Source organism: Sinohyriopsis cumingii, chromosome 10, assembly GCF_028554795.1.
Source record: "Sinohyriopsis cumingii isolate HCF-2022 chromosome 10, ASM2855479v2, whole genome shotgun sequence".
Lineage (NCBI taxonomy): Eukaryota > Metazoa > Mollusca > Bivalvia > Unionida > Unionidae > Sinohyriopsis > Sinohyriopsis cumingii.
This window is the reverse complement of record NC_142970.1, coordinates 97560001-97586665: the sequence shown is the minus strand read 5'-3', so window position 1 is coordinate 97586665 and position 26665 is coordinate 97560001. Positions and strand designations below refer to the sequence as shown.

The 26665-nt window shown below is 36.1% G+C and overlaps 1 protein-coding gene across 1 annotated transcript in view; it reads left to right on the top strand.

Annotated features, from left to right (window-relative positions):
- Positions 1 to 26665, top strand: part of LOC149790628 (uncharacterized) — a 158571-nt gene that overhangs the window by 380 nt on the left and 131526 nt on the right. Inside the window, exons 2-3 of the mRNA XM_089972744.1 lie at positions 73 to 299; positions 756 to 806. Coding sequence (XP_089828870.1) covers positions 103 to 299; positions 756 to 806 — 248 coding nt within the window. The 5' untranslated portion in view covers positions 73 to 102. The remainder of the gene's footprint in view (positions 1 to 72; positions 300 to 755; positions 807 to 26665) is intronic.

Here is a 26665-nt window from a genome sequence, read left to right as displayed (position 1 = left end):
CACGATATTTAAGATAACGATCTCTAATACTAAGACGTACACTATGTTAAAGACGTTTTTCTTTTATTCCAGTTTGTAGCAGAAATTTGACAAAATAAGACGATGTCCACTAGTGGAACAGCACGTGGGAAGAAAAGAGCTCGAACTACCCCTACCCAGAATGGAAATACGAGTGGGGACGAAAGCTCATCATCGTCTACCTCTATCCCCCCAGTTCCTTCAACTTCTGCGGCTCCTAGCGGTACTCCCCCAAAAGCGGCTTTGAAAAACTCAAAAATGATGGGCACAAGTCTTAAAAGGTGAATTAATAGTTAATTTATTCAGTTTTCTTTGCAACAAAATTGGTTGTATGAGGATATTTTGTCAGGGTTATGGCCAAGTAGCGATGGAATGTTACGTGTATTCAGCCATACACACAGTCAGTGGAGTTCGTTTGATTGTATTGTTGAATAGGCGAGCCAGCTCATTTGCATATAAGCTTTGCAATTGTGGCATCGCGAAATTTATGAAAGTATAAAAAAATAACCATTAGATGTGCAATCCTTATATGCTAGACTTTGTCCCTGTGAAGTTTGGTTGAGAAATATTCAGTGGTTTTGAAGAAAATTTGATTTGTATTTTATGAATGGGCTAGGTCACCTGATCGCCATTTTGGATACACTGTACGTGGAGAAATGAGGTACTCCGTGAGACTATACTCTACTTGTTTGTTAAAGTTATTTCCTGACTTTTTAAATTTCCATTTCCTTTTACAGAATTCAAAAGGAATTGGCTGAAATAACACTGGACCCCCCACCAAATTGCAGGTAAGCTGTATTAGAAGAATTAGCAATTTATCAAATCCTCTATTGTTGATCATTGACAATCATTTTGATTGAAATGGTTTTCATCTGGGTGTAACAAACTCTAAATCGTACTCATGTTTTAAAAATACCAGGCCTTTTTAATTTTGAAAATTCTCTTATTGAATTGTTCTTACCACTTTTGTTCAAACTGTGAGGCAGGAGATTTAATACCCAATATATTGATTTAAAAGATTGCCTGCAGCTAAAATAACCAGCACTAACAGAAAAGGTGCCCTTTGATTTTGTATTGTACTAAAACATTTAGGGGAGGGGGTTAAATTATCAGCTTCTTTTCTTTTGTTTTCAAGATCATTTCCAATGGTTTAAGCTTGCATATATTAAAAACCATTTAATTGATTGACGGAGGTCACATGAGTCAGATAACCCTGACTTTTTCCCCACAGGCACTGGCTATCTAGTCACCAAAAGCATGCAAAACCAGCTAAAACCGTACATAATTTTTGCATCAGGGCTTTTACAGATCCACTTGCCCAATGCTCGTGGCAAGATAAATTTGGCTTGGACAAGTTGAAGTTTGAAATCTATTTGCCTGTAGGCAAGTCCCAAAAAGCGAGAAAGCGGTTGTTTCCAGTTTTAGTAATAGTTTATGTTCTGGAAGTTTTGTTTTCAGCAGACTGATCTTACTTTTTTATGGGTACTTTTATTTCATATTTTTATGTACCACAGCTGTCGGCAGTTTTTTTTCATCTACTGATCCTTTATTTCACATCTGGTATGTTCATAGTCCGTCATTTCCATCTAGGAATGAATGTCAAGATTAGCCTCACACATTTCATGCATATGTTATAATGTGAATAGCTACGATCTAAAGCAAATTTTGACAAATGAGAATAAATATCGATATTGTAACTTGTCAGTTTTATTTTATTTGTAACATTTCTGCGTATATTTGGATTCACCAGCCTAGTAATTTTTACCTCACCACTGATCGCTAGTGAATTCCAAATATGCTGAGAATTGTTGAATTGTTTTTATTCGATACAATCAGCCTGTTGTACCGTTACATTTGCACGTTGCTGATTGTAATACTTGTTAATAATATAACTTGTGCAATTTTTTTTTGGCAGGTGTGTTTTAAAATAAAAGGTACTCGTATCAAACAGTTAGTTAGCCACTGGTTAGCCACTCTGTGGTAGTTACCATTTATTTTATGTATGCTTATTACATGTGGCCAATACATACTTACTGTTTGGCAAATAATTAAATAGATAAAAGTACATGTTCTCAAATCAGTAACAGAAGTTGGGTTGTCAAAGATGTTTAGATACATGTCACCACTTAAAGGTGAATACTGGATGCTGCGGAAGATAAAGTTGACCTGTGAGTGGACACGACACTCCCGTGAAAAAAAAAAAGCAAGGACAGAATTCATTGGTATTGGCATATTTCAGTGAGGATCTGTTGTCTTGCGTAATGGATACATAAAGTGGCATGACTATTTGATTTTGAAGGGGAAATGTTTGGGGGTAAAAGAAAGCTTTGTTTCTGGCTTCCTGCATTCCTGATTTTTAGTTTACATACCTATAAAAGCAAAGGAATATGGTATGGCCCTTTGTCTGTTGCCAATCATTTGCCCATCAGTGTTTCCTTCTTAGCATTCTATAGGTAATGTTTTATTCCAACTGTGAATATAGGTTTTATTATCAACATCATGGTGAGTTTGAATTTGAGCATGTATGTAAAAAGATTTGCTCATGTTTAGACTCACATAGATGTAGATAATAAATCATTACTTCAAACTTTTTTTCTTTCACTAATGTTTAGATTTACTAATCAAATTATGTGATGCCTGCTGTGGAAATGATATCTCTTGATTGCACAAGCTAAGTTTAGAGTCCTTTTCAATTCTCAAGCTTTCCTAATTGGATTGTTTAAAATTACTTGCATGTATTATATTCTGTATTCTATATTTTGTTATATTATATTAGAGTATTCTGTAAATCTAAACCCAGGCACTTGTCTGTTAACCAAATCATTAAACCATACAATGATATGTCATATATACCTCGCAGTATATGTATTCCTATATTGGATGATCGTTGTTGTTGTTAAATAAGTTTTTCAGAGACCAATGTGAAATATCCCTTTTCTCTATCTCTTATCAATAAAAAAAAAGTATGATATCCTTATTTTCATCCTTCTATGAATTTTCCATGCCGAATAAGTTTGTGGAATTTTCAGAATCGTAAAACCCACCATCCTATCCTTCCAGTATTAGTGCATATGCAATATGAAGTGTGTTCTAGGGAGCAGTAATTAAACGGCTGCTAATTAAGACAATGGATTTAGCAGATCTTTGAAAACAAGGCGTATGTTTAGAGGCTTGGGGTGGGGGTGGAATCAGTCAAGCATAAAACTGGTAATGATGCACAACATTTAGTACATTTCACGATTTTAATTGTCTTCGAAATATGAAGTGCTCAGTTAACTCATTGAGAGGTTCGCTACTGTGTAGCAACTTTCTGGTGACATTTAAACAAAATATGAACTATAATGATTTGAAATTGACACATGACATTAAATAAAGATTTAAAAGTATTGAAACACATTTTTTGAAGGCTAAGTCTGAAATGTTACTGCAGGAAAAAGCACTGGATTAGTGTTGATCAGAATTTTTTCGTGCCATGTCACTAATTGTTTTTCCATGTTTCTAAATATAGACAAGTTTTCAAGGACTTCATTTGTATATTTTTCATGCTAATTAATTAGAGAATGTTTTTTTAAATATCTAAATCCATATTTTTGAGAAATTGGTGATTCATATGACACCCTTTTGCTGACATAATGGATACAAACCTGAGAAGTGAACTAATTTTTAGCACGTAATTTATTTTCAAAGTTTGTAGTTTTGCTCATATTCCCGTTTTGAATACACTTTGATAACAGTAAACTGAACTAGCTTAAAGAATTACATGTTCCTATGAATATTCTAAAAAATCTCTGAACTTTACTTTTAAAAATTTCAAAATTGATTCACATCACAGCATTAAGATTCAGAACATGTTTGCATACAACAGAAACACTGTTACCTCCATCCATCAAGCGTAGATTTAACTGTGAGGTTGTTTGAATCCTGCAGATAAAGTAATGATTTACTTTATATTTATTTTCTAGATTAATTCTATCAGCCATGTTAGTGATGGTTATGTATACATAGACTTAAGTTTGTTAGTACTGGGGATCTTAATCAGGTTTATCATAAAAGGTGTCATATGCAGTAAAGGGGATTTTGTCAGAAGGCATCATCATGCAGTAATGGGGACTTTGTCAGGAGATATCATCAAGCAGTAAAGGGGATTTTGTCAGAAGGCATCATCAAGCAGTAAAGGGGACTTTGTCAGGAGATACCATCAAGCAGTAAAGGGGATTTTGTCAGAAGGCATTATCATGCAGTAAAGGGGTTTTTGTCCAACGGTGTCATTATGTAATAAAGAGTTTTTGTCAAAAGGCGTAATTTACACAGTAACAGCTTTTTTTCTTCCCCAAAGTTGTCATATGCAGTAAAGGGGATTTTGTCAGAATGCATCATTATGCAGTAAAGGGGATTTTGTCAGAAGGTATCATCATGCAGTAAATAGGATTTTGTCAGAAGGCATCATCATGCAGTAAATAGGATTTTGTCAGAAGGCATCATTATGCAGTAAATAGGATTTTGTCAGAAGGCATCATTATGCAGTAAATAGGATTTTGTCAGAAGGCATCATCATGCAGTAAAGGGTTTTTTGTCCAACAGTGTCATTATGTAGTAAAGGGCTTTTGTCAAAAGGCATCTTTACACAGTAACAGCTTCCCCCCACCACCAAAGTTGTCATATGCAGTAAAGGGGATTTTGTCAAAAAGTGTAATCATGCAGAAAATGGGTTTTGTAAAAAGGCATCATTATGCAGTAAATAGGTTTTGGTCAAATGGCATTATTATGCAGTGAAAGGTTATTAATGAACGGATTTTGCATCATAGTGGCTGAGCTATTTGGGCTTAAATAGGAAATGTGATTCCAGTAATGGTGTGAAAATAAATGTGTAATAAGGTCAGCAACAAACTTTTTGTTGCCATTACATTTTTATCCTACTTGTGTTAGTTCATGTCAGGGTTTTCAAGCTAATGTTGTTAGTTTTGGATATGAAATATATGAGTATGGTCAGTATACATTTTTCTCTAAAGTGTACATGATGAAATATTACAGTGTCTGGGTCATTAAATTGGGTAGGTAGTGTTACTGCAACCATATTTTTTTTCTTTGACCAGTCGGTAGGTCATATTTCTGATTCAATTTTGATCAGACTTTTCACGTTTATCATCAAGGTCTCAGACATGTTTGATAATGAACAAAATCTGAGCATATTAATGTAGCACTGGCAGGCATCTGATTGACTGAGCTTTTTAATCAAGTTTATCAAATTCGAACCATATTGTTGTATCATGAGGATCTTGTATCCGTTGGATAATCACTGAAATCAACATAGGTTAATGAGATCTTGCATCAGATTGGTCGAGCTTGTTACCATTCTGGAAGTCAAATTTCTAATACGGTTTTGTTTAAACTTGCAGTGTATGTTTCTATTATGAAAATTTCATGAGTCCAATAATTGGAAAGATCAGCAAATATGAATGACATGATCATGCTATCTGATAGGCCAAGTTTAATACCACTCTTGAGACCATGTTTCTCATTGATTTTGAGCAAACTTTGCAGTTGGACTTGAACCATTTGAATATTTGATGGGTACAACTTGCACAAGATCATTGGATATTGTTGTGGTGATCTTATATTTGATTGGCTGACCCTGTCAGTGTTTGAATGACTATTTCTGATTTATGTAGTAAAGAGGCTTATATCATTAATATATCAATTGAGTTTTCTTTATTATGAGCAAAACATGCACATCAATGCATGGTTTTGAGTCTCGGATTCAGCCTATGTGGGTATGTGAGAAAGCTTGCCAGTCGCTTCTCGTGGGTTGGTGGTTCTTTCCGGGGTTTTCCCCGGATCTTCCTCCACCATTAATACTGGCCGCCATGTATAGCCTATCATGTGCTAAAAATTGGCGTTAAACCCTACAACAACAACAGCAGCAATTTATTATAGTTAATAATAGTTCTCAATTTTTAATGCTGTGAAATCAACTTAAAAAAATAAATTACTCTCTCTAAGTAATGTAAGGCAAGTGTGTGTGTGTGATTTGGAATTTTAATGTATCTTTAACAGTTTATAGTGATGTCTAGCACTGGGGCAAGTAATCCAGGGTATTGCATATTAAGAATCAGAGGTTTTGAGTTTTACAGAGTAGAGCTGAAACAAAAAGCAACATATTCAGTGTAGAATATTTGTTGAATGATTCTGGACATAAACAGAATATTCATCAATGTTCAGACAGCTGTTATATCCATCCTTTTTCTCTATTGAACCCCTCACCCCTCCTGCCAGGCTGCATTGAAAATTTTAAAAACTCAGTCATCTGTATCCAGTTTATGCTATCAAATTGGAGGTTGTTGGTAAAGATTTTAAATTAGTGAGGAGGTGGGAGTGCACCCCTAATTGGGGTACAAGATGGGGTAAGATAAAGTAGTAGTTTCTCTGGTAGATTTTGGCAGGAAAATTACCTGACTCTTAGCACATATGGAATGTGGCAATATCTTTGGAGCCTTGGTTAACTTTTTTGGTGGTGGTGGGGTTGACTAATAGTGAAATAAATGTAGGTGATTATTTTCCTGTTTATTTTCAAACTCTCTGGAGAAACACTTTTTTAATGCTCAGGATGGACTTCTGTAAAGAAGGGCGGTAACTCATTATCACTGATTCTTTTGCAGGGACTTCATTAAAAAATACTTGTTCAAGTGATTTGTTCGCATTGAGAATTGTACTGACACGAGGCTAATGTAATTTAATTAAATTTCGGTCAATAATGTTGATTGATACTTCAAGACTTTCTTGACAGTGCTAAAATTCCTATTCTGTGGCATGTTTTTTAATCAAGTTACAATGCTACATGTTATCTTTTAAAGAGCACATGATTGACAAGGAATAGAAATGTGAATGTTTTTTGCAATGTGACAAATCATAATTTGTATATTATTGTTTACTTTATGAGTGGAAGCTTGAATTTCATGTAATTGAGCAGTAATGAAATTAGTAAATAAACAAATATTCAAGTACAGATTTAAAAACAAATTACTTAAGTGAGAAATATAGAAGATTACTGCTTAAATAAAATTTTGTCATTTCTGTATTTTCAATTGTATATCTGGGTACAAGATTTTCCATCATGATATTTGATCTATGAAGATAGGTCATTTTTAAAGTAAATTGGAATGAATTGAGAAAACCCCAAAACAAATGAGAGCTCACTTTATCACAGACTACACATTTCTACCAGCACTGAAAACCATTTTCCAATATGGAAATAATGGTGCATTCCAGGAGAAGAAAAGTGTTGAACTTGGTTTTCTGTCATATGATCAAGTCTTGAGAGAAGTAGATAGGGAAAGTTTGAATTCCAGTAAGTTCCTTTCCATTTTTTCCATCCAAGGTAACGATGCCATCAGAATTGTGTGTACAAGATGTCTTGACAATCAAAAACAGAACAAATTAAGCACATTGAAGAAATAAATATATTGGATGCCATTTCTTTTGTTCTTTCAGTGCATTGAATTGCATGCATCTTATTGATTCTAGGCAAGTTATTAAAATTTTGGGAGAAATGGAATTTTCTGAAACAGTTTGTCCTGGACAAATGGATAATTTATGTTTTTAATCAGCCAGTTGAGGTACCTCCAGTTAGTTCACATCAAATTGAAGTACTGGATATGGAAAACTATTGAAAACTTTAATGTGTGGCCAAGGAGAAAAGGGTGTTTCCTGTTGCACAGGTTTTAAAACTAGGGTAGGCAGATGATTTTTTTAATAAACATTATATATATTTGATATGATTTTTGTATTGATTTTTTTTTACCATGGGAGAGAAAAGTGCTAGGGTTGGCAATGAGAAACTGGATGGCTGACTGCCAGAAACCCACATTTTCTTGTATATCATGGAAAAAAGCTTGAAATAGAATGCAAAACAAATCTGAATTATAATTTCAGTTATTTTCAAAGTCATGTGACTAGATCATAAATGAAAGCTTCATCAATAATCTTAACTTTGAATGAGCTTTGATGACTTTGCTTATAGAATGGTCAATGGCTAATTGTACTAGGTGAGTGATAGTGTTCTCTTGGGCCTCTTGTATGAATGTATGGACCAATTGTGATTGCATTTCATTCCCAGTTATATATAACTGTGTTAGGCATCAAGCTCATTAAGACCCCCCCCCCCCATTTTTAAGAGCCAGCTGAGGATGGACTATGAAGCCCGATTCAGATAGGACTGTGTGGTCTGTTCTTTACAGTGAGTTATATAGGACAAATGAAATTAAGGTGTAAATCGGATTTGTTATCAGAATTTGTTATGATTGATCAATCCTATTTTTTTGCAAGAAACATTAAACACATTTTTTGTCTATGCCTAAAATGGAACACAAAAGATGTAAACGTTCATAATCAGGATGTGTTTAAATTTGAGAAATGACTTGTATGAAATTGGCTAGCCATGAGAATCATTTTATAAAAATGTTCACATCAGATTAGTTCTGATTAGTTCTCGCCTGGCATCTGTTGTGTAGTAGTAAATTAATCAATACTCCACCTGCAAGTCGAGTTTGCTTTCTATAAATTGAAGAGCTGCCATTATCCAAATTTGGGGTAAAGCAGTTGTCAATTTACATGATTTCAGTCATATTACAGTATTTTCTCAGGCTTGCATAATTGTGGACCACCTCCGCCCCTATAATGAAATCTTCCTATCATTATCAGACATTAACAAATGCATGGGAAGTTGATCTTCCATAAGTCTAACAAATTCTGTAAGTACCGTTGTTAGTACAGCAGGATCCGTCTTGAAAGACCACCATTGTGTGAGACCACCTTTCTTAAAATATCTTGTTCTCAATGCACAGATTTATTGATTATATAGTGTTTTGACCTGTTATGAGAGACCACATGTCTTGAGAGACCACAATTTTTGGGCAGAAGGGGTGATCTTTCAAAACAATTTTCTACTGTATTAACAAAGCTTGGTATTGTCATGTTACCAGCTGACTTGTACACCACCAATCACCATAATTGAGTGCATACTACATGCAAGTGACATTTTGCACTTGAGTGATGAGATGCCTTCATTGATTATCTCATCATTAAAAGTGTTTGGCAAGGTTGTACAATGGCAAGCATGCAATTTTCAGTTTTTCAATGACAGTGTTCTGCTATCATGTGCATATTTAGTGCTTGTGATGTATTATCATTTTTGTAATGGACAATTGCTGCTGTTATTGCTAATAATGAAGATAAACAACTGAACATTTTTCTTTGTTAATGAGAAATTATTTATCACACACATTGCTTGAAAGATACCATATTTTGGTTTGTTCTCGTAGTGTTCTTATGCAGAAACTGCCTCCTCCTCTCCTTTGCATGTTGGAGGTGGAAAAACCATAATTAAGATGGTGGAGGGGGGATTAATCCTTTCGGAAGATCTTGTAGAAAACTGTATATGCTAAAATTAAAGTAGAAGTGTTGTTATTGTATACAGTTAGTTTTCTAATGATTTCGAATTTAAAAAAATCAATTATGTGTACTGTTTTTAGTGTTAAGGGGCATTATAACCTCATATTGCCACTGTTGAATGTGTTGAAAATATTTAGGATGATAGATCCTGCTTTTTGTCTGATTTGTGTTAGCAATTTCTAGTGTTGGAAATTGTGTGAATTTTTGTATTGTGTAATACTGCAGGCCTCGTTTGTGTATTGCTGTATATTGGGGATTTCTGGAAGAAAGTGCAATATACCATAAGTACTTGCTTATAAATAACAGCAAACTGCCCATCATCAGCAGACCTGGGTTGTTGCAGTTTGTTTGGAGTAATTCTCAGAAAAAACAACATAGATCCTGATTTGCCTCTGCATTATGTGATTACAGGACAGGATCTATGGAGTTTGCAGTTGGACTCAATTTACAAGCATGTGTGTGTGTGTGTGTGTATATATATATATATATATATATATATATATATATATATATATATATATATATATATAGTAGAACCTGTTTTGATAGACCACCTCTTCTGCTAACAATAGTCCCGTAAGACAGGTGGTTTCACGGCTGGTTATAGCACTACATAATCAGTAAATCATGCATGGTGAACATTGTCTTTCAAGAAAGGTTGTCTCTCATAGCAGTTTTCTAACAAGACCGGTTTTCCTGTAGTAATATTAAAATGTGAATAGTTTGATTTCATTTACAATGGCTTTAACAACAGTTTAGAAACATTCTTACACGAGTGAGCTATATTAGATAGAGGCCCCTGTTTCAGTGTCAGGCTCTGAATTGGGGGCAAGGATGTGACATAATCCCTGAAAAGGTTATTATTTATAGCATATTTTTCTTCACCCGTCAGAATGCATTTGTAGGTGATAAAACAGATATTTGCAGTAATTGTGTGTTTTGACCTTAACTTTTCAGCTAATTTCAGTGTTCGTGCAGCAGTCTATATCAGAAAACCAAATGTTATTGATGGATGAGACATTTTTCAACAAAAGTCTTTCAGATTCCAGTGTTCTTACTTTTCTTGGCAGCCAAATCCCAGACTGAAATAGTACAACTGTGTAAATTGCCTTTTACTGGCAATTTTTTTGGGAACACCTGCGATATTCTCTTCGGACACAACATCTTTTTCATTTTTGAGAAACACTGTTGAACCCCGAATATTAGGAAGGTTGTTTTTGTTGAACATCAATTTGCAGCCCTTTGATTATGAGTCTGAAACTTCACCAGTTGAGTTGTGGATATGTTGAATGTCTGTTGGGGTCCATTGTCCCACTAAGGGGACAAGTTTTCTGACCTAAAATATCGTACAGAAAAATAAATCATCAGCAACACAATGAAACGGACTAAAATGTATCAGTGAACGTTTTGGCGATGTCTTTGTGATGTATTTGGAAGATAAACTTTGTGTGGCTTATACAGGTAGCATGACTTTCAAAAACATTTTACTTGGGCTCACGATGTTTGCTTAAAGCAGGCCTTTGTATAGAGGAAATGATGTAGGCAGCAGTCACTGATGAAGGACTGTAGACGATTTTTGTTTTGTGGTTTGTGATGAGGAGGCATTTTATTTACAAGGGTAAATGTAAAAATCCGCTTTGAATCTTTAGATGCATACACATCTTTCCATTGAGTGGAACATTGATTTCTTATGATAGTAAAACATTCTTGCTTTATGAGAAACTGCATCAAGGGTTCGATTTTTAAAGATGACTCGGCTTCTTTTGCTTGAAAATTACATTTTACTCCCACTTAAAACTGTATACCTAAATTGGTGAGGAGTATGTTGACTGAACAAATTATGGTTCCACTCAACCAAGCACCACAGGAACCACCTGTTGAATTGCCACACAGTTAAGAATTTGTTCCTAGCTGTTATAGTGCTTATATTATTCAGCATGAAGTGGTTACTGTACTCTATCTGTAACATGCATGAGACTGAATGTCAGAAGGCATTTGATAATACCACCTAATTATTCCCACTATCTAATGTCAGTCACTGTCACTCCCTGAACAGAACAGATGTTTTAACCAAGTTCACAGTTGGCAGTATGATACATGGCAAGGTACACAGGGTATTCATGTGCTTTTGTATGCATGTGCTTAATTTTGGTTTGGCCATCTATCGCAGATCAAAATGGCCTCCATATCGTTTAGTTCTAAGTGAAGGGAAAAAAAAGCAGAAGAGACACTCGTCTGTTTGTCTGTTCATGGAAAATGTACGAGTTAATTCTCCATGGAAAAAGGCTGAAAATTCTGGAACATGTCCATGTTATTAGCTAGGAGACCATAACATTGGTCATGGTTCTGCATGGCTTGCTGTTATCTTCCAAGACTGGAAAATGGATGTATATATATAATAGACAGTTATGGCAGAATATGGCCAGTAGATTGGAGGAAGAGCATGTGGAAAGGGACAAGCTGTAAGGATACTACACAGTTACAGCTAGAAAATAAAGTCTGATGGGTGTCTCCAATTTCATCTTGTTTTATGGAAATGTGCCATACTCAGATAGCATCAGTTAAACGTTTACTAGTAAATATCCCATTAACACAACTTTTAATGCTGATTTCAGAGAATCATATTTTAGTTACTAGAAACTTTCTAAAAAGCAGAAAAAGTGACAAAAGTGTCTAAATAATAGATGTCAGTTCATTCTTGAATTTATGTCCTTTTTGAAATTCTTATAAATGACTTATCTGTAAATGAATAAAGATGTCACATCTTCTAGGATGATGAGCTCTAGTCATCCTATGAACGAACCGTATACTTGAGGCATTGTAGTTAAATCATTTGTTGTTGGATTGCTGGTTTCTAACAGCACTTTAAAATGTTGTTTGACTGCTCCAGTGGCCTAGTGGTTAGAGTGTCCATCTCGGATGCAGGAGGTCATGGGTTTGAACTCGGGCTGAGTCATACCAAAGACTTATAAAAATGGTGCTAACAGGTGCCTTGCTTGGCACTCAGCATTAAGGGGTTAGTGTTAGAACTGGTCGGCGTGGTGTCAGGATGATGTGACTGGGTAGGACATCATGCTACATGTTTGTGGCATGATGCCCCAGTGGTAGACATCACTATTAACTGCCACACTGCAGACATCATAGAGATATGACTGAAAAATTGTTAAAGCTACGTTAAAAATCCAAATCACACAAAACATTGTTTCGTATATTATGAAGAGGCAATGAGATCTGAGGGCCTTTCCAAAGAACAGACCAAGTCAGCCAGTCTGGGCCGGCCTGGTTGTATATCAGACTTATCCATACTTCTGTCTGATGTCCTCAGTGGCCAAATAGTCCATCTAGTTGATACGAGTATTGACAATGTATCATATCGTTGGCATGTACTGTAAATCGTATTAATTCATGGCACAGGTGCTCACCTTTATGGATCACAAACCATCTCACCTCAGTATATGGGAGTGTGTAGATCAGCTGAACTGGCTTATGTGGGAAAGCTTGCCAGTAGCTTCCCATGTGTTCAAGCTTCTGTGCTCATGACATTAAGGATGAAATGATACACCTGTGCCATGAATTAATACGATTTACAGTACATGCCAACGATATGATACATCGTCAATACTCATATCAACTAGATGGACTTTCCATCTTTCAAAGGTCTGTCAGTGGTAGGGTGGTAATGTTTTATATGTTGAGATCTTGGTTATATTTCCAGTATGCAGATTACAGACAGACATATACTTGTCTTCTGTTCATGTACCATTCTCATCCTTGACATGATTGAAGAAAAATACTCCCAAACAACTCATAATTTAGTTGTCAGTGATTTTAATAGATCCTTTTAGTTTCTGTCGGGCTGTTACATTTGATCAGGTACAGAACTCATTTTGGTCACCACATTGTTTTACACTGTATGAATACTTTAAAAAGACCGTCATGTCTTGACTTAAATTGACAAGGTCATATCTTCAGAACAGAAGAAACAGTGAAATTTCCCATGCAAGGAAACTCATTAGAGTAAGTCTTGAGTGCCTGAGTAGGGATGACTAACAACCAAATCCATCACCCTGTAGTTACTGCAGATGCAAGACAACTTCATTGGCCATAAGCACACAATTCTGTCAGTGAAGAAGGAAATCATTGTCGACACCCTTTTACCTTCTAGAAATTTACAATGTGATTATAACTCGTGTGGTTTGGAATCTGCTTCCTTTGCAGTTTGTTTTTACTGTTGGCGTGTTCAGTAGCTGATTATATCTTATCATTGTAAAAGGAAACATTACAATAAAAAATAAAATAAAACTTTAAGATTGCAATGTTTGGCCCTAGGTTAGGCCATGTCCCGTGCGGTATAGCTTCAATCTGATTAAAATCAGATCTCCATTTTCCTACATGAAGATCTGACAGCAGCCAAGTATGGGTCATCTTCTGATGACGTTTGAATTAGTCAATGGAAATGCAGCTTTCAGAAATCAGATCATTCAGCACACATTGATGCTCTTCAGCCATACTGTTCAGTCTCCCAAATGCATAGATATAAGACTTTGTCTTATTGGCTGATAAAGATAGTGATTATGATAATAATATGTCACCAGTTTATGACCCCTAAGCGGTCACTATCATATCTTCACAAGGATAGTGGATATAATTTGGTCTGTAGCAGTATTGGCTTGTGTGCATGAATGACTACATAAACCATCATAAGTTTGTACAAGTAAATGTGTGCCAGTTATGAATACTCAGTGGTAAACTTACAAGAAAACCTTGTTGTAATAACAGATTTTTGTAATAAAAGTTAGGGAAATGTTAATTGCTTGAATAGTTCAGAAAATAGTTGGTGTAGATACATTGTTGTAAACAGGTCAATAAGTGCAGAACTTTGTTTTAAGTAACCATCATGATAACACCACCAGTAATGCAGATATGAGCACTTTCTAGGGGAAAAAATGAAGTAATTGATTTACATGTACACAGGAAAAATATGTCAGACATTTGAAGACGTTTTAAAAGTGTTGATGATTAATGGCAGATAAATTTCCTGATGTGACACTGTAGAGTGGTCTTAGGTGAGTATTCATTGTATAAAGACAAGTTGAATAATTAAATATTGCAATTTGCATGTGTCTTGTGTGAAATCTTTCTTTCAAAAGATTCATATACAGCACTCACTTGTTATAATGCTATACATGATATAGTGTACCATCTTACAGTGTGGACACCTTACAATGAAGTATATTATCCATATTAGGGTTAAGGAAAACCACTTCTCCAAAATTGCTAAAATTGGCTCCGATGAGTAAAACATTGCTACATAATTGTCTCTGGGTAAAGGAAAACCATTTGTTGAGAAAGTATAAAATTGGCTCTATGGAGTAAAACAATGCTCCTTAATTGTCCCATGGTAGAAGAAAACCATTTGTTGAGAAAGTGTAAAATTGGCTCTGTGGAGTACAATGTTCCTACTTGTTAATGGGCCAAGTAGATGAAGATTTGCGTATTGATAATAAATTTCTGTTTTCAGCCATTAACAAGTACCAGAGTTTAACATGGACTAACATCTAGCCTCTGTCAAATATAAATTCCTTTTTTTTCTATTTCTTGTCAGTCTAGAAAAGGGTTCTAGAACCACCCTGAGGGCCGTATGAGGGCATTTTCGATGTCCCAAAGGCCGCAACACAGTTACCATCTCTCATTGTGGTGCCAATCATTTTGTGGGCCACATGATATGACTTGGCAGGCTGCGTGGGTGAGACCCCAGGTCTAGAACATGTAGTAAAGGAAGCTAAGTTTTTTTTCTATGCCGTTATCCAGCGTACACTTCATAATAAAATGTGTACAGATCATGTTTATGTGTTTTTGGATTTTTAACGTAGATTTAACAACTTTAGTCATGTTGCTGTGATGTCTACAATGTGAAAATATCTGTTCGGTGTGAATATGGTGGGTTTAAAATGTTATTTTATTGACCCTGAAATCAAGAAATTGAAGTTTCACACCTTGCTCATGATTAAATATTGGGCATTACATTTACATTCCTTTACATTCACACTTTGAATGATCTAGACATCATACAGTGTGGAGAATTTTTCTGTTTTAACAAACAATCAGACATCCTTATGAAACCTGTGAAAAATGTATACACTGTTATGCCAATGGGCTGCCACCAGATTTTCAGTTAAAAGTACATAACCTTTTCACAAGAAAAATGTTGATTGCTTACATACAAAATATTTTTTTAGGTGTTCCATCCGATTTCTGTCAACTTTCACACTCGCACAATGCACACCATTATAATCCATCCATAAAGCATAGAATGTGGAGACTACAGGTGATTGGTTGAAATTTAATCATGGTCATAACACTAAACCTTTTAATTCTTTTAGACAGTAAGCTATCTTCCCTTTTATGTGGGCCCATGAATTGCTCTCTAGAATTTGATGTTACTTAGGAGAAAAGTGGGTTGATATCCTACATTGTGGGAATTTATTTGATCAGTGAAAAAAATCACAAATCTTCGACAGTCCCAGTGTCATATCTCAGCTGCTAGATATTGGAAAATGATTAGAATTTCTCCACATTAAAGTACCACCTAGAGTATTAAAAGACATTGTAAATGCGAATGCTGTTAAGAAATCAAGGGCTAGGTGTCCATCTATAATTTCTTGACTTACTAAGTTTGTCTCGTCAAACTTACGTGTGAGTATATGCGGTATATGTTACGTGGCAGTAGGTATCACCAATAAATGTTTTAATTTTTATCAGCATCCAAAAATTTTGATAATTTGCCATATGAAGATGCTGAGTGCTTCTCATTCCTGTTTTATTCATGTCAAGTTAAACTTTAATCACTTTGAGCTGATGTCAATGATGTATTCATAAAAAAATAATGACATTAAAGATTACATTTGTATTGTAGACTGCCAGAGATATGATTTGACAGGTGCCCTGTACATGTACCCCACCCCATGATAAATTAACACACATTTATTATTGTGGCAACAGGTGCCACATGTAACAAATTCACACTTGTCATTGATAGAAATAGAAATTAAATTGGTAGTAATGTCAGAGACCTGCATTTTTTTTTCTGGTTCTGCAAATGTAGATGTTAGCCTTTAATTGTTCAAGCCACCAGTGACTGATGTAAAAGAAACACAAATGTTCATATGGGGAAAAGTATCAAACAAGTAATTACCAGTACTGGCATAAGAAAACATATAAAGACCTCAGTATCAACTACAGCTATATATTGTAAATTAGTAAATAGAACATTTGTCCAAGTAGAACATGCACTTATGAGTTTAGTGGGTTTTTTTTTAATGAGTTTATCGTGGTATATACTGTCAGTTGCCAACTCACAGAGCAAATAACGTTCATCACTCCATTGTGCAAGTGGGACTATGTATTCCTCGTCATCCGATTCAAAAACACTTACATCTGGTGTTGAAACCGGACTAATATCAATAACCGATCCATTTTCTACAAATGCTCAATTAAATTCTTCAATATCGCTTGCACTGAACCTTTCAAATTCACTCATATCTGAATCGGAATCCATCTTTGTTTGTATCAGCTACATGTGTTTCGTAAAGTGCAGAAAACCTCTCACAGTGTGTCTAAATTTAACCTCTCGGCTTTCAGACTTGTATCAAAATGTTGAGTAAACAGTCCTCTCATAGGTTATGATAATCAAAAATATGTGAACTTCTGTATTTTCAACCAGTCAACATTTAGTCAACATAGCGATCACATCTGCATACATGCGACACTGGGGTTTTGAATACTGCTGAACTTTACGCACATAAGCGACACTGTGGTAGTAAACTAGGCTTATCGTCACTGCATAAATGCATCAGTGGTAGAGTTTTGGATGAGCCTAGGCTCGAGCTCAAGGCTCGATAATTTTGGAGCATTTTCAGTGACTCGAAGCTCAAGGTCGAAGCTTGATGAGCTTTGAGCTTACGCCTAGAAAAATTATCCGCTTTTTGATATTATCGGACCGGATAAACCCGTGTGATAAATAATTGACTGTGGGAATGAGTGGCTTTACAGATTCACATGGCCTACGCTTCCCCATGTGTCGACCAGTGGGCGGTTGTTGCCTTGCAACGGTCATCGCTGAGGGCTTCTAAGATAATAATTCCGAATATTACGATTGCGGCTGGCGGGGAGAAGGGGTTTTTCAACTTCTGCAAGCAAGAGAACCCGTGAACTTCTCGAGCGTTTGGCCTGACGATGAGTGGTGCCAGAGGGGCAGTAGGCACACAACTGACACCCGAGGGATTTCTCTTAAACTGATTTTTGAACAGTTCAAACAACATAAACGTGTTATCAGCAATTTTTCATATTGTATCTGCTCTTTGTTTGTTAATTTTTACTTATATTTTATTTCTGAAGCAGTAGCGATGTCAAAAAACAAGAAATCAGCTGTTTGGACTTATTTTCACAAGCGCGAAAAGGATAATTTCGCAGCTTGCAATGAATGTAAGCAGACAATTTCATGTCCACAAGGAAACACTTTAACAATGCGTCGACATCTGCTTAGCATTCATCATATTGACGTCAACAAGGATGAGTCTGAAATAGAGCCGAAGAAAATTAGAACAATGGATAACTTTGTTGTTGAAACTTCACTGGAACTCGCTGCAGTCGATGGATTCTCAATTCGGAAAATCACTCATTCAGAATTTATTCGTCAATCGCTGTCATTAAGAGGAATGAAGCTACCTGCTGAAGGAAGATCGGTGATGGCCCTTATTCGCGATTTTGAAGAAAAAGTGAAGCAACAAGTCATACAGGATATTAAGAAAGAACTCTCAGAATCAAAGAGATTTTCCATATCATTCGACGAGTATCGGAAATCGTCGATTTCTCAACATCAGCCTTCCTACGGTCTCGTCAAAATGTATCAATCTTGGTCTTGTCAGAATTTACGGAAGTTGTAATGCTGAAAGAATGAACAAGCTCTTTGAGGAACATCCTAATTTTTTTGGTGTCTCATTCAAACAGGATATTGTTGCCTCTACCGGTGATGGAGCAAGTGCCATGATCAAGTTCGGAGAAAAATCGCCCGCTCTGTATCAGGCCTGCCTTGATCACGGATTGCATTTGGGTGTTACAAAAACTTTTTACAGAGAAAATTGCCCAGGTCAAGGAATTTCAGTTTTTTCACGCGAAGAAACTGGACAGACTGATGAGTCGATGAAAGCGACGATGAATTGAGTGCTGAAGAAGTTGAGATACAAAGCAAATCATGGAAGAAAAATATAAACACTGTGAGAGAAATCGTTACATTTTTCAAAGGCTCAGCCATACGATCGGATGCGTTAAAAAATTAAAGCTCAGAAAAATTTAACAAAGAACAACAACTGTCCCTCGACTGCAGAACTAGATGGAATTCCATGCTAAAAATGCTAGAAATCTTTATTAAATTATACGATGTCACCAATGAAGTGCAGAGTGAAATCGGATCCGAGCATCTCTTAACTAATTTGAACATAGAATTATTGAAATCCATAGTTTTGGCGGTGAAACCAGTTGAGGTTACTCTTAATGCTATGAGTGACAAAGAGCTTCTCTGAGAACTGCTTATGTTGCTATTAGGTTCATGAGGGAAAAATTGTCTGCACAAGGAACAGAGATCAGTCGTACTCTTTTAGAAAATATTGATCATTACATCGACGGTAGAGTTAATCAACAACTTATGGATCTTATGATTTCTCTGCACCATTTGGATAATGTTCCATCCAAAACTTCTACTGAATTAGTGAAAAATTTGATGAAGCGGCTATTTCCATCGGCAAATACTGCAAATGAAGAAACACATGATGAGAAAATAACAATTAACCATAACGAGCTTTCACTTGAAGATGAACTTAGATTTCGATTGGAAGCTTCTAGCACTCAGGGATCTCTTCAAACCGATCGATTTAAGAAATTACGCCAAGAATTTTCCTTGTCAAAAAGTAATGGTGAACTGACTGAAAATTTGAGGCGATTATCAGATGCCATCAGTACAATCAAACCGACTTCAATTGATTCAGAAAGAGCATTTTCATTTGCTACTAATTTCTGAACAAAATTGCGATCAGAGTTATCAGATAAATCTCTGCATGCTCTTGTCTTTTTGAAACACTATTATATTAACAAGAATGATGTTTAAATAAATAATAAAGAAAATTATTTTTCGTAATACTCAAGCTCGAAAGCTCGAAAAAATTATTGAGCTAGAGCTCGAGCTCACATGAGCTTTAAATCCCCGAGCTTTCCTATACTCTAGTCAGTGGGGTTCACAAGCTCTTTACAGGAGATGCTTAGATGCAACAGTCATAGCTAAAGGGTTAAAGCAGAGTTCTGCTTTTCTCCTGACTTGAATCAGATTTTTCTTGATATAGTCTGTCTTTTATATCATCTCCAATCCAGTTTTTAAAAAACGATATGTCTGCTCCCATTGTGCAACAACCTTTGTAAATTATTCATTCCTTATATTAGTTAGCACACGACTCTCGTAAGTGTATTCTGATTGGTTAAAGGTTTGAATTCATCCAATGAATCTTCGTGTGATGGAAACTGATGGAAATGTAAAGAAGAAACGTGGTTGGAAAACATGGCGTCCTGAGTTGTTGAGAGAGACATGACACGAAAAGTTTAGATAAAGGTTTAAAAAAAACATGGAAATGAGAATGGCTGGGGCAAAAAGTTGATGGAAATTTAGTTGGTCAGTTTATAAGAAAACTGAACACTAATGGACTGGCATTTTGTGACCTCTACAATAAAGATCTGAATTACGGTAATCGCGGTTGGAAGAGTTTGGAACAGCACCTACAAAAGAAGCTGCATATAGAAAAATTGAAGCTCAGAAGGCATCTTGAAAAAGTGCAGTTAATTACGATAAAAAAAAAGATTTCTTGCATGAGGGAACAGGTGTAGCCCTCTCTCAGAACATGCACACTGCATGTCACCAAGCACCAGCTTGAAAGGAAAAATGCTTTCATTGAGAAGGAAAAGAAAAGATTGCACATTGAGCCAAAAAAGTCGGTGGTGACAAAAAGGAAGGCTAAAGAAATCTTTGCCAAAGCTGCAAAAAAGTGCTTAATTGGCATATTAACAGGTTGTGTCAATTGGAGAAAAATACAAGTGAATGTATGGGATTATTTTATGTTGTTGATGTACTTGGGTGTTTATTTTACAGATTTGTTATGAAAAGAGAAGTATAATATATTTGCTGCACAAATTGACAAATTATTGTGACTTAATTATGTGAACACTGACATGCACATGAAATAACTTTTAACATCAATATTATTGGAGAACGAAGTCATGTGATTATAAATATTGTGAAATTATTGAACTAAAGTTGAATATTTTTGATAAGTTTATTAGTTTTTCAAATGATTATTTTGGTTTATTTTATGATAAGTTGCACTAGGAGCAGTTATTTATGAGTGTAAAATGCATTTTTGATCGGGGGCACTGCCCCTCAAGACCCCATTGGGGGAGGACCCCACCCCACACCCCTTAAAAAAATTTCAGCTTTTTTTATGGAAGAACAAAATCATGTCTGATTGTAGAAGTTCATATTAGAAAATTATATATATGGCAATTTAAGATTTTAGTAAGTACAACAATATTGCCACTCTTAAAAAATGAGTAAGTTTTTAATTTGAATATGCTGATTTTATTATTTTGATCCTGTTAATATATCATATTTAAACTTAAAGAGCTTTTAGCTGAAATGTGCCACAAAACTATATAATCAACGTTATATTCTTTTACTATTTCAAACTTGGTGTGTTGTTTGAAATAGGAAATGATCTTTTAAATATTACTGTAACATAATGCAAGTAAAAATCAAATTATATAACATGGAGACTATATATCCCATGGGGGTGTTGTAAAATATTGCTATAATGTAATACAAGTAAAAAATAAATTTTGTAACATGAGACATATATATCCCAAGGGGGGGGGGTGATAGGAAAAAAAACCCGTGGAAATTGTGTCATATTGATTTACTAGTCATTAATGGGAACATTGACTGTATACAGTATATTTATTCTTATATAACTCAATATATGAATTAAAAAAAGTAATTAATCTTTACCTCTGCTACTCTGGTCTCAGTGGGAGAGGGAGAACACCTGCCAAATCTAAACATTTAATTTCCTCCAAGGAAATGTCTCATAAAAGTAAGAGCAGATTCATGTACACTTAATCCATTGCCATGAGAAACACTGACTTAATTTCATCATGTACTAAATATTGCAGAAAGCACTAGAATACCTTCTTTTAAAAACTATTGATTCCAACTGCATCACACATGTACCAATTATTGAACTGACTACATGATAATGAAATTCTCTCTTAATATCAAGGTAATGCTGACTTCAGCCTTGTAGGACATAATATATATATATATATTCAGGATTCTATATAGCACTATTGTCCAGAGCCAGGAAGGCAATCGGCAAATCCGAGGACCTCGAAAGGACTTTGACCATGAATTATAGCTGACAACTCTATGCTGCTGACTTGAGGTACCATGACCAGGAATTATTGCTGACAACTCTATGCTGCTGACTTGAGGTGCCATGACCAGGAAGTATTGCTGACCACTCTATGCTGCTGACTTGAGGTGCCATGACCAGGAATTATAGCTGACAATTCTATGCTGGTGACTAAAGGACGTTGACCAGGAAGTATTGCTGACACTTCTATGCTGCTGACTTGAGGTGCCATGACCAGGAATTACAGCTGACAATTCTATGCTGGTGACTAAAGGACTTTGACCAGAAAGTATAGCTGACAACTATGCTGCTGATTTGAGGTGCCATGACCAGGAAGTATTGCTGACAACTCTGAGCTGCTGACTTGAGGTGCCATTGTTTTATAAAATGAAGATGAAATTGATAACTTATGTCTGTATTGATAGAAATGCATAAAAGTGCTTTTTAAAAAGCTTAAGTGAAACAAGCTAGTTTTTTGAATTTGTTGTTTGGGAAGCCGTGGTGTTGGTGCAAATGTACTAAAGCATCTCATCCCAAGGGTCCTGATACTGTTCTCTTTCTAATCAAGTTTATTTACTTTCATCATCTCATCTGTGTTTTATTGCACAGGGTAACTAAACAGCACCAAATTCATGTTGTTCTGACTGAACATCATTAAACTTATTCATGGGTGCATTGTTTTGCACAGCCTGAAATATGTTAACCTACCTGTGTCAGGATAGCAATCAGAAACACAGCAGGTGTCACTGACCTGTCAACAGAGCAGAGATAATACTGTCAGTTTAAACTGAACTTGGAGTACATTATTTGGCCATATCATGAGGAGGAAATGGGAGCAAAGTGCACTTTTGAAGGAAACACAGAGGCAGCTGACCCAAGTATCAAACCCGCAACCGCTGGATTACAAATCCAATACTACCAGCTGAGTTACCATGGCTCCCAGGAGCAGGCATACCCATGCATGACAATAGTATTGCGTGTAAATTTTTATTATGGTTTAGTGGATACTTGTGTGTACTGAGCAGTTTGTTTAAAATAGTTGAACAGGGTTGAAGTTAGGAAGATTTGAAACTGTTTTATACATAGTGACAGTCAGCAATGTGATATGGCACCTTAACGCAATAGTGGCTGTTTAGTGCCTTTTGGTCTGCTTGCCTAAAAAATAACGCTAATCACCTTACAGATGTGTTTCACTGACAGATCAAAAAACCCGAGTCGTTGGAGCAGTGAAAATTCCCACTGGTCAATATGGTACTGATTGACAAGTTGTCTTTTCTCAGATGTACCAGTATGAAACAAAATGTGAGACACATTGCCTGTCTGTTTGTCTGTTGAATGAGTATTGCCAATATCCAGGTCAAATAAGACAGTAAATCCCAAAGCGGAAAAGGACAGTAAATCCCAAAGCGGAAAAGGACCGTAAATCCCAAAGCGGAAAAGAACAGTTGTTGTTCCATGCATGATCAAATTGGGGCGATTATTTTCACATGTGTGCATGCAACTAGCCCAGAGCACTGACCCCAACACTGATTTAAATAGATATATAAGTATATAGGGTTTCAGACAATTATTGTCTAATTGGGAAAATTGCATGGGCTGACTCAATTAATAATCCAGAATTATACAGAATAATGTGTTTTAATACTTATAGTGTTGTTGATAAAATATTCAGTTCTTGATGTGGCAATAGTTGGCATGTATGTATGATTCTATATATGCGGTAGCGTTTTATGGCACTTTGGCACAATAGTGGCTGTTTAGTACCACCTAAAGGTAAATTTGAAAACCAGACTGGAACTGTCTTTCAAGATGTGCAGCTGCCAGAATGATAAGAGAGATGATCAGAAGCATAACCTAGGAAAGGATGCACTTTCTGCAGCGAGTACTAAGATGCAATATGAAGTGCAGAGGGAACTGACTAATAACGGTTGAATTAGACATCGGAACTGGTGTGACTTCAGTTTTGCGGGATGAGCGATCGGTCACTGAACAAATATGTCAGGCTTATATCCAAATGTCTGACATGCTTCCAGTAAATCACATGATGCTGCTCACCCTTGCAGTATTAGTGTCGGCCAGTAATCTTTAGGTATTAGCATATTAATATGGGGTGGGTGGTGGTTTGTAGTTTCTTTTTTAATGTTACATAATGATTAGCACAGATACTATACTAAGGCAAATCTGGCTCAATCAGATGCACAGATCGGTTTTGAGATTGGGTGTTTTAATATTATCTTTTACTTTTTGTAACTCTGGTGGAAAAAGGTGCTTGGGTCAGCAGTGAAAAACAGGGATGGTTGGCCAACTGGAAACACAATGGGGGTTGTGGGTGGGGGCCCTAAAGCACTCGCCTTTATCAGTCACTGCCATCTCACTGCTGTCCATGTGGGACTGAGCCTTGGGCTTTGCCAATGTGGGTATGTTATCTTGTCAGTAGCATCCTGTGGGATGTTGGTTCTTCCCTGGGTTTTCTTGTGCAAAATTTTTTGCATTAAACCCACAACAAGAACACCATTAATAAGGGCATTGTAATTGAAGTCAGAGCTTCTTCACTGTTTGTTTTGACTGTATTTGCTGGCTTTGATACTGTTGTAATTTATTTGAGGTATCCCTCAAAATCTTTAGTTGAATCATTACTGTGTTTTCCAACCTAGAAGTTGATGCGGAGTACAAGTCGAATTGCTAATGTTACGATTTTTCGTCCTTCATCCATATACAAGGCAGTGTGGAAATAAGCCACATCAACCCTTTGGCTTCATGTTTTTGTTAGTGCGTGTGTTTATCTGTGTGTTTTGGATTTTTAATGTAGCTTTAAAAAAAAATCAGTCATATTGCTATGATGTCTAAAGTGTGACAGTGTATAGCGATGTCTAGCACTGGGGCATCATGGCGCAGACATGTAGCATGATGTCCCACCCAGTCACATTATCCTGACGCCAGGCTGACCAGTCCTAACACTAACCTCTTAATGCTGAGTGCCAAGCGAGGCAGTTACTAGTACCATTTTTGCAAGTCTTTGGTATGACACGGCTAGGGTTCGAACTCATGAATCTGAGGCAGATGCTCTAAACACTCAGCTATGGGGTGTTCTTCTTATTCTTTAGTAACTTCCGGTTTCTTGAATATTAATGGTATCACTATGCTGTTCCAGATTAATTGGGAAATTGCTGTCACCAACGCTGACATTCTTCTTCACCTATTTCATTGTTGGTGGGGGGGGAGAGAGGTTTCAAGGCGATTGGTATCTATTGTTCAGTTACTTGAGGATTGTGATCATCATGCATAAGGGCACTACTACTTCCAATATTAATTGACACCTAGTGCTTTGGCTAGGTTATTCCAGCCAGCACTTGTTTGAGAAAAGATTCAGAGAGAGGATCAAATTAGTGAGGCCACTGATAGGGAAATGAGGCTACCATAAGGAAGTGAGAAATATAGAGAAAATTAACAACAGACAGAAAACAGAAAAGTCACATGGAAAGACCAAATAAAATACTTTTTAAATTTTCTTTAATAATGTTTGAAATATTATTGCAAAAATGAGAAGAGTGCTTCATTTCTTGTAGTTCTCCATCATCTCAAGATCGTAAAACTAGTGATTGATTTCAAAACTATAGCTTAAGAATGAATACAAGTATATAACGTGTTGATATTACAGTTTCCTTTAAGATGAAACGCAAAACCAAAAATAGATCCATAGCCGCCAACCCTCACGAATTTGGTGTGAATTTCACGACTTTTTCAGCGATTCACGAATTTTCACAGCAAGCCAAAATTCACAACTTCTCCAATCCTCAATTATTTTAAATCTTTAATAAAATAACCGATTTCCCATTAAGCGCTAGTCATGATATTTGCAGTTGCTGAAAAGGTCCGGTACTGCTGGTCGCAATATTAGTAGATCTACAGCCGATTAGTACAGTTGGCCTGGTAGCAAGCATTTTAGCCTTTTTTAATTTATATGTATAAGAGAAGTTTTACAAATGCTTTTGAGAGAAACTGTGGCCTAACCCGATTTCGCTTAGCGCATGCGTCACCAACACTGATTTGATTTACCGTTCAGCATCACATGTAAGATCTTGAAAATGTCTTCACCACCAAGGAAAAAGAAATGTATTACTCAAAAATGTGAAGTTTAAATTGGAATATATCAAAAATTGGCTGTGCATTCTGCCATTAAACATTGATATTCATCATGTTTTTGCACTCAGTGTGCCATCGCAGAGGCAATGTGAGGAAGCACGTCGGTCACACGTAGAAGTTGGAAAATTAAGAATTCGCAGATTTCAGCTCTGGAATATTTTAAGCCATCGGCAGAAGACCTGCAAGCGACCAACGCTGAAGCATTATTTGTGAGTTTTCTTGTCGAACACAATCTATCTTTATCAGCTGGAGACCATGGTAAACATTTGTTCTGACAAATGTTCCCAGACTCGAAAATTGCTTCCAAATTTTCCTGTGGAAGAACCAAAAGTGCTGCAGCTCCTGTGCAGTTCTCATTGCAACAGTGACAATGAAAGAGTATTTTCTATAGTGATAAAAAATAAGACAGACTTTAGGGCCTCCTTAGCTGCAGAAAGTTTGTCAGCAATTTTAGTAACCAAGATCAACCAGCAGGCAAGAAGTCTGAACTGTTAGAAAACAAATTTACGATCAAGCAGTTGAGGAAGTTCAAGTCTTGCACAGTATCATGT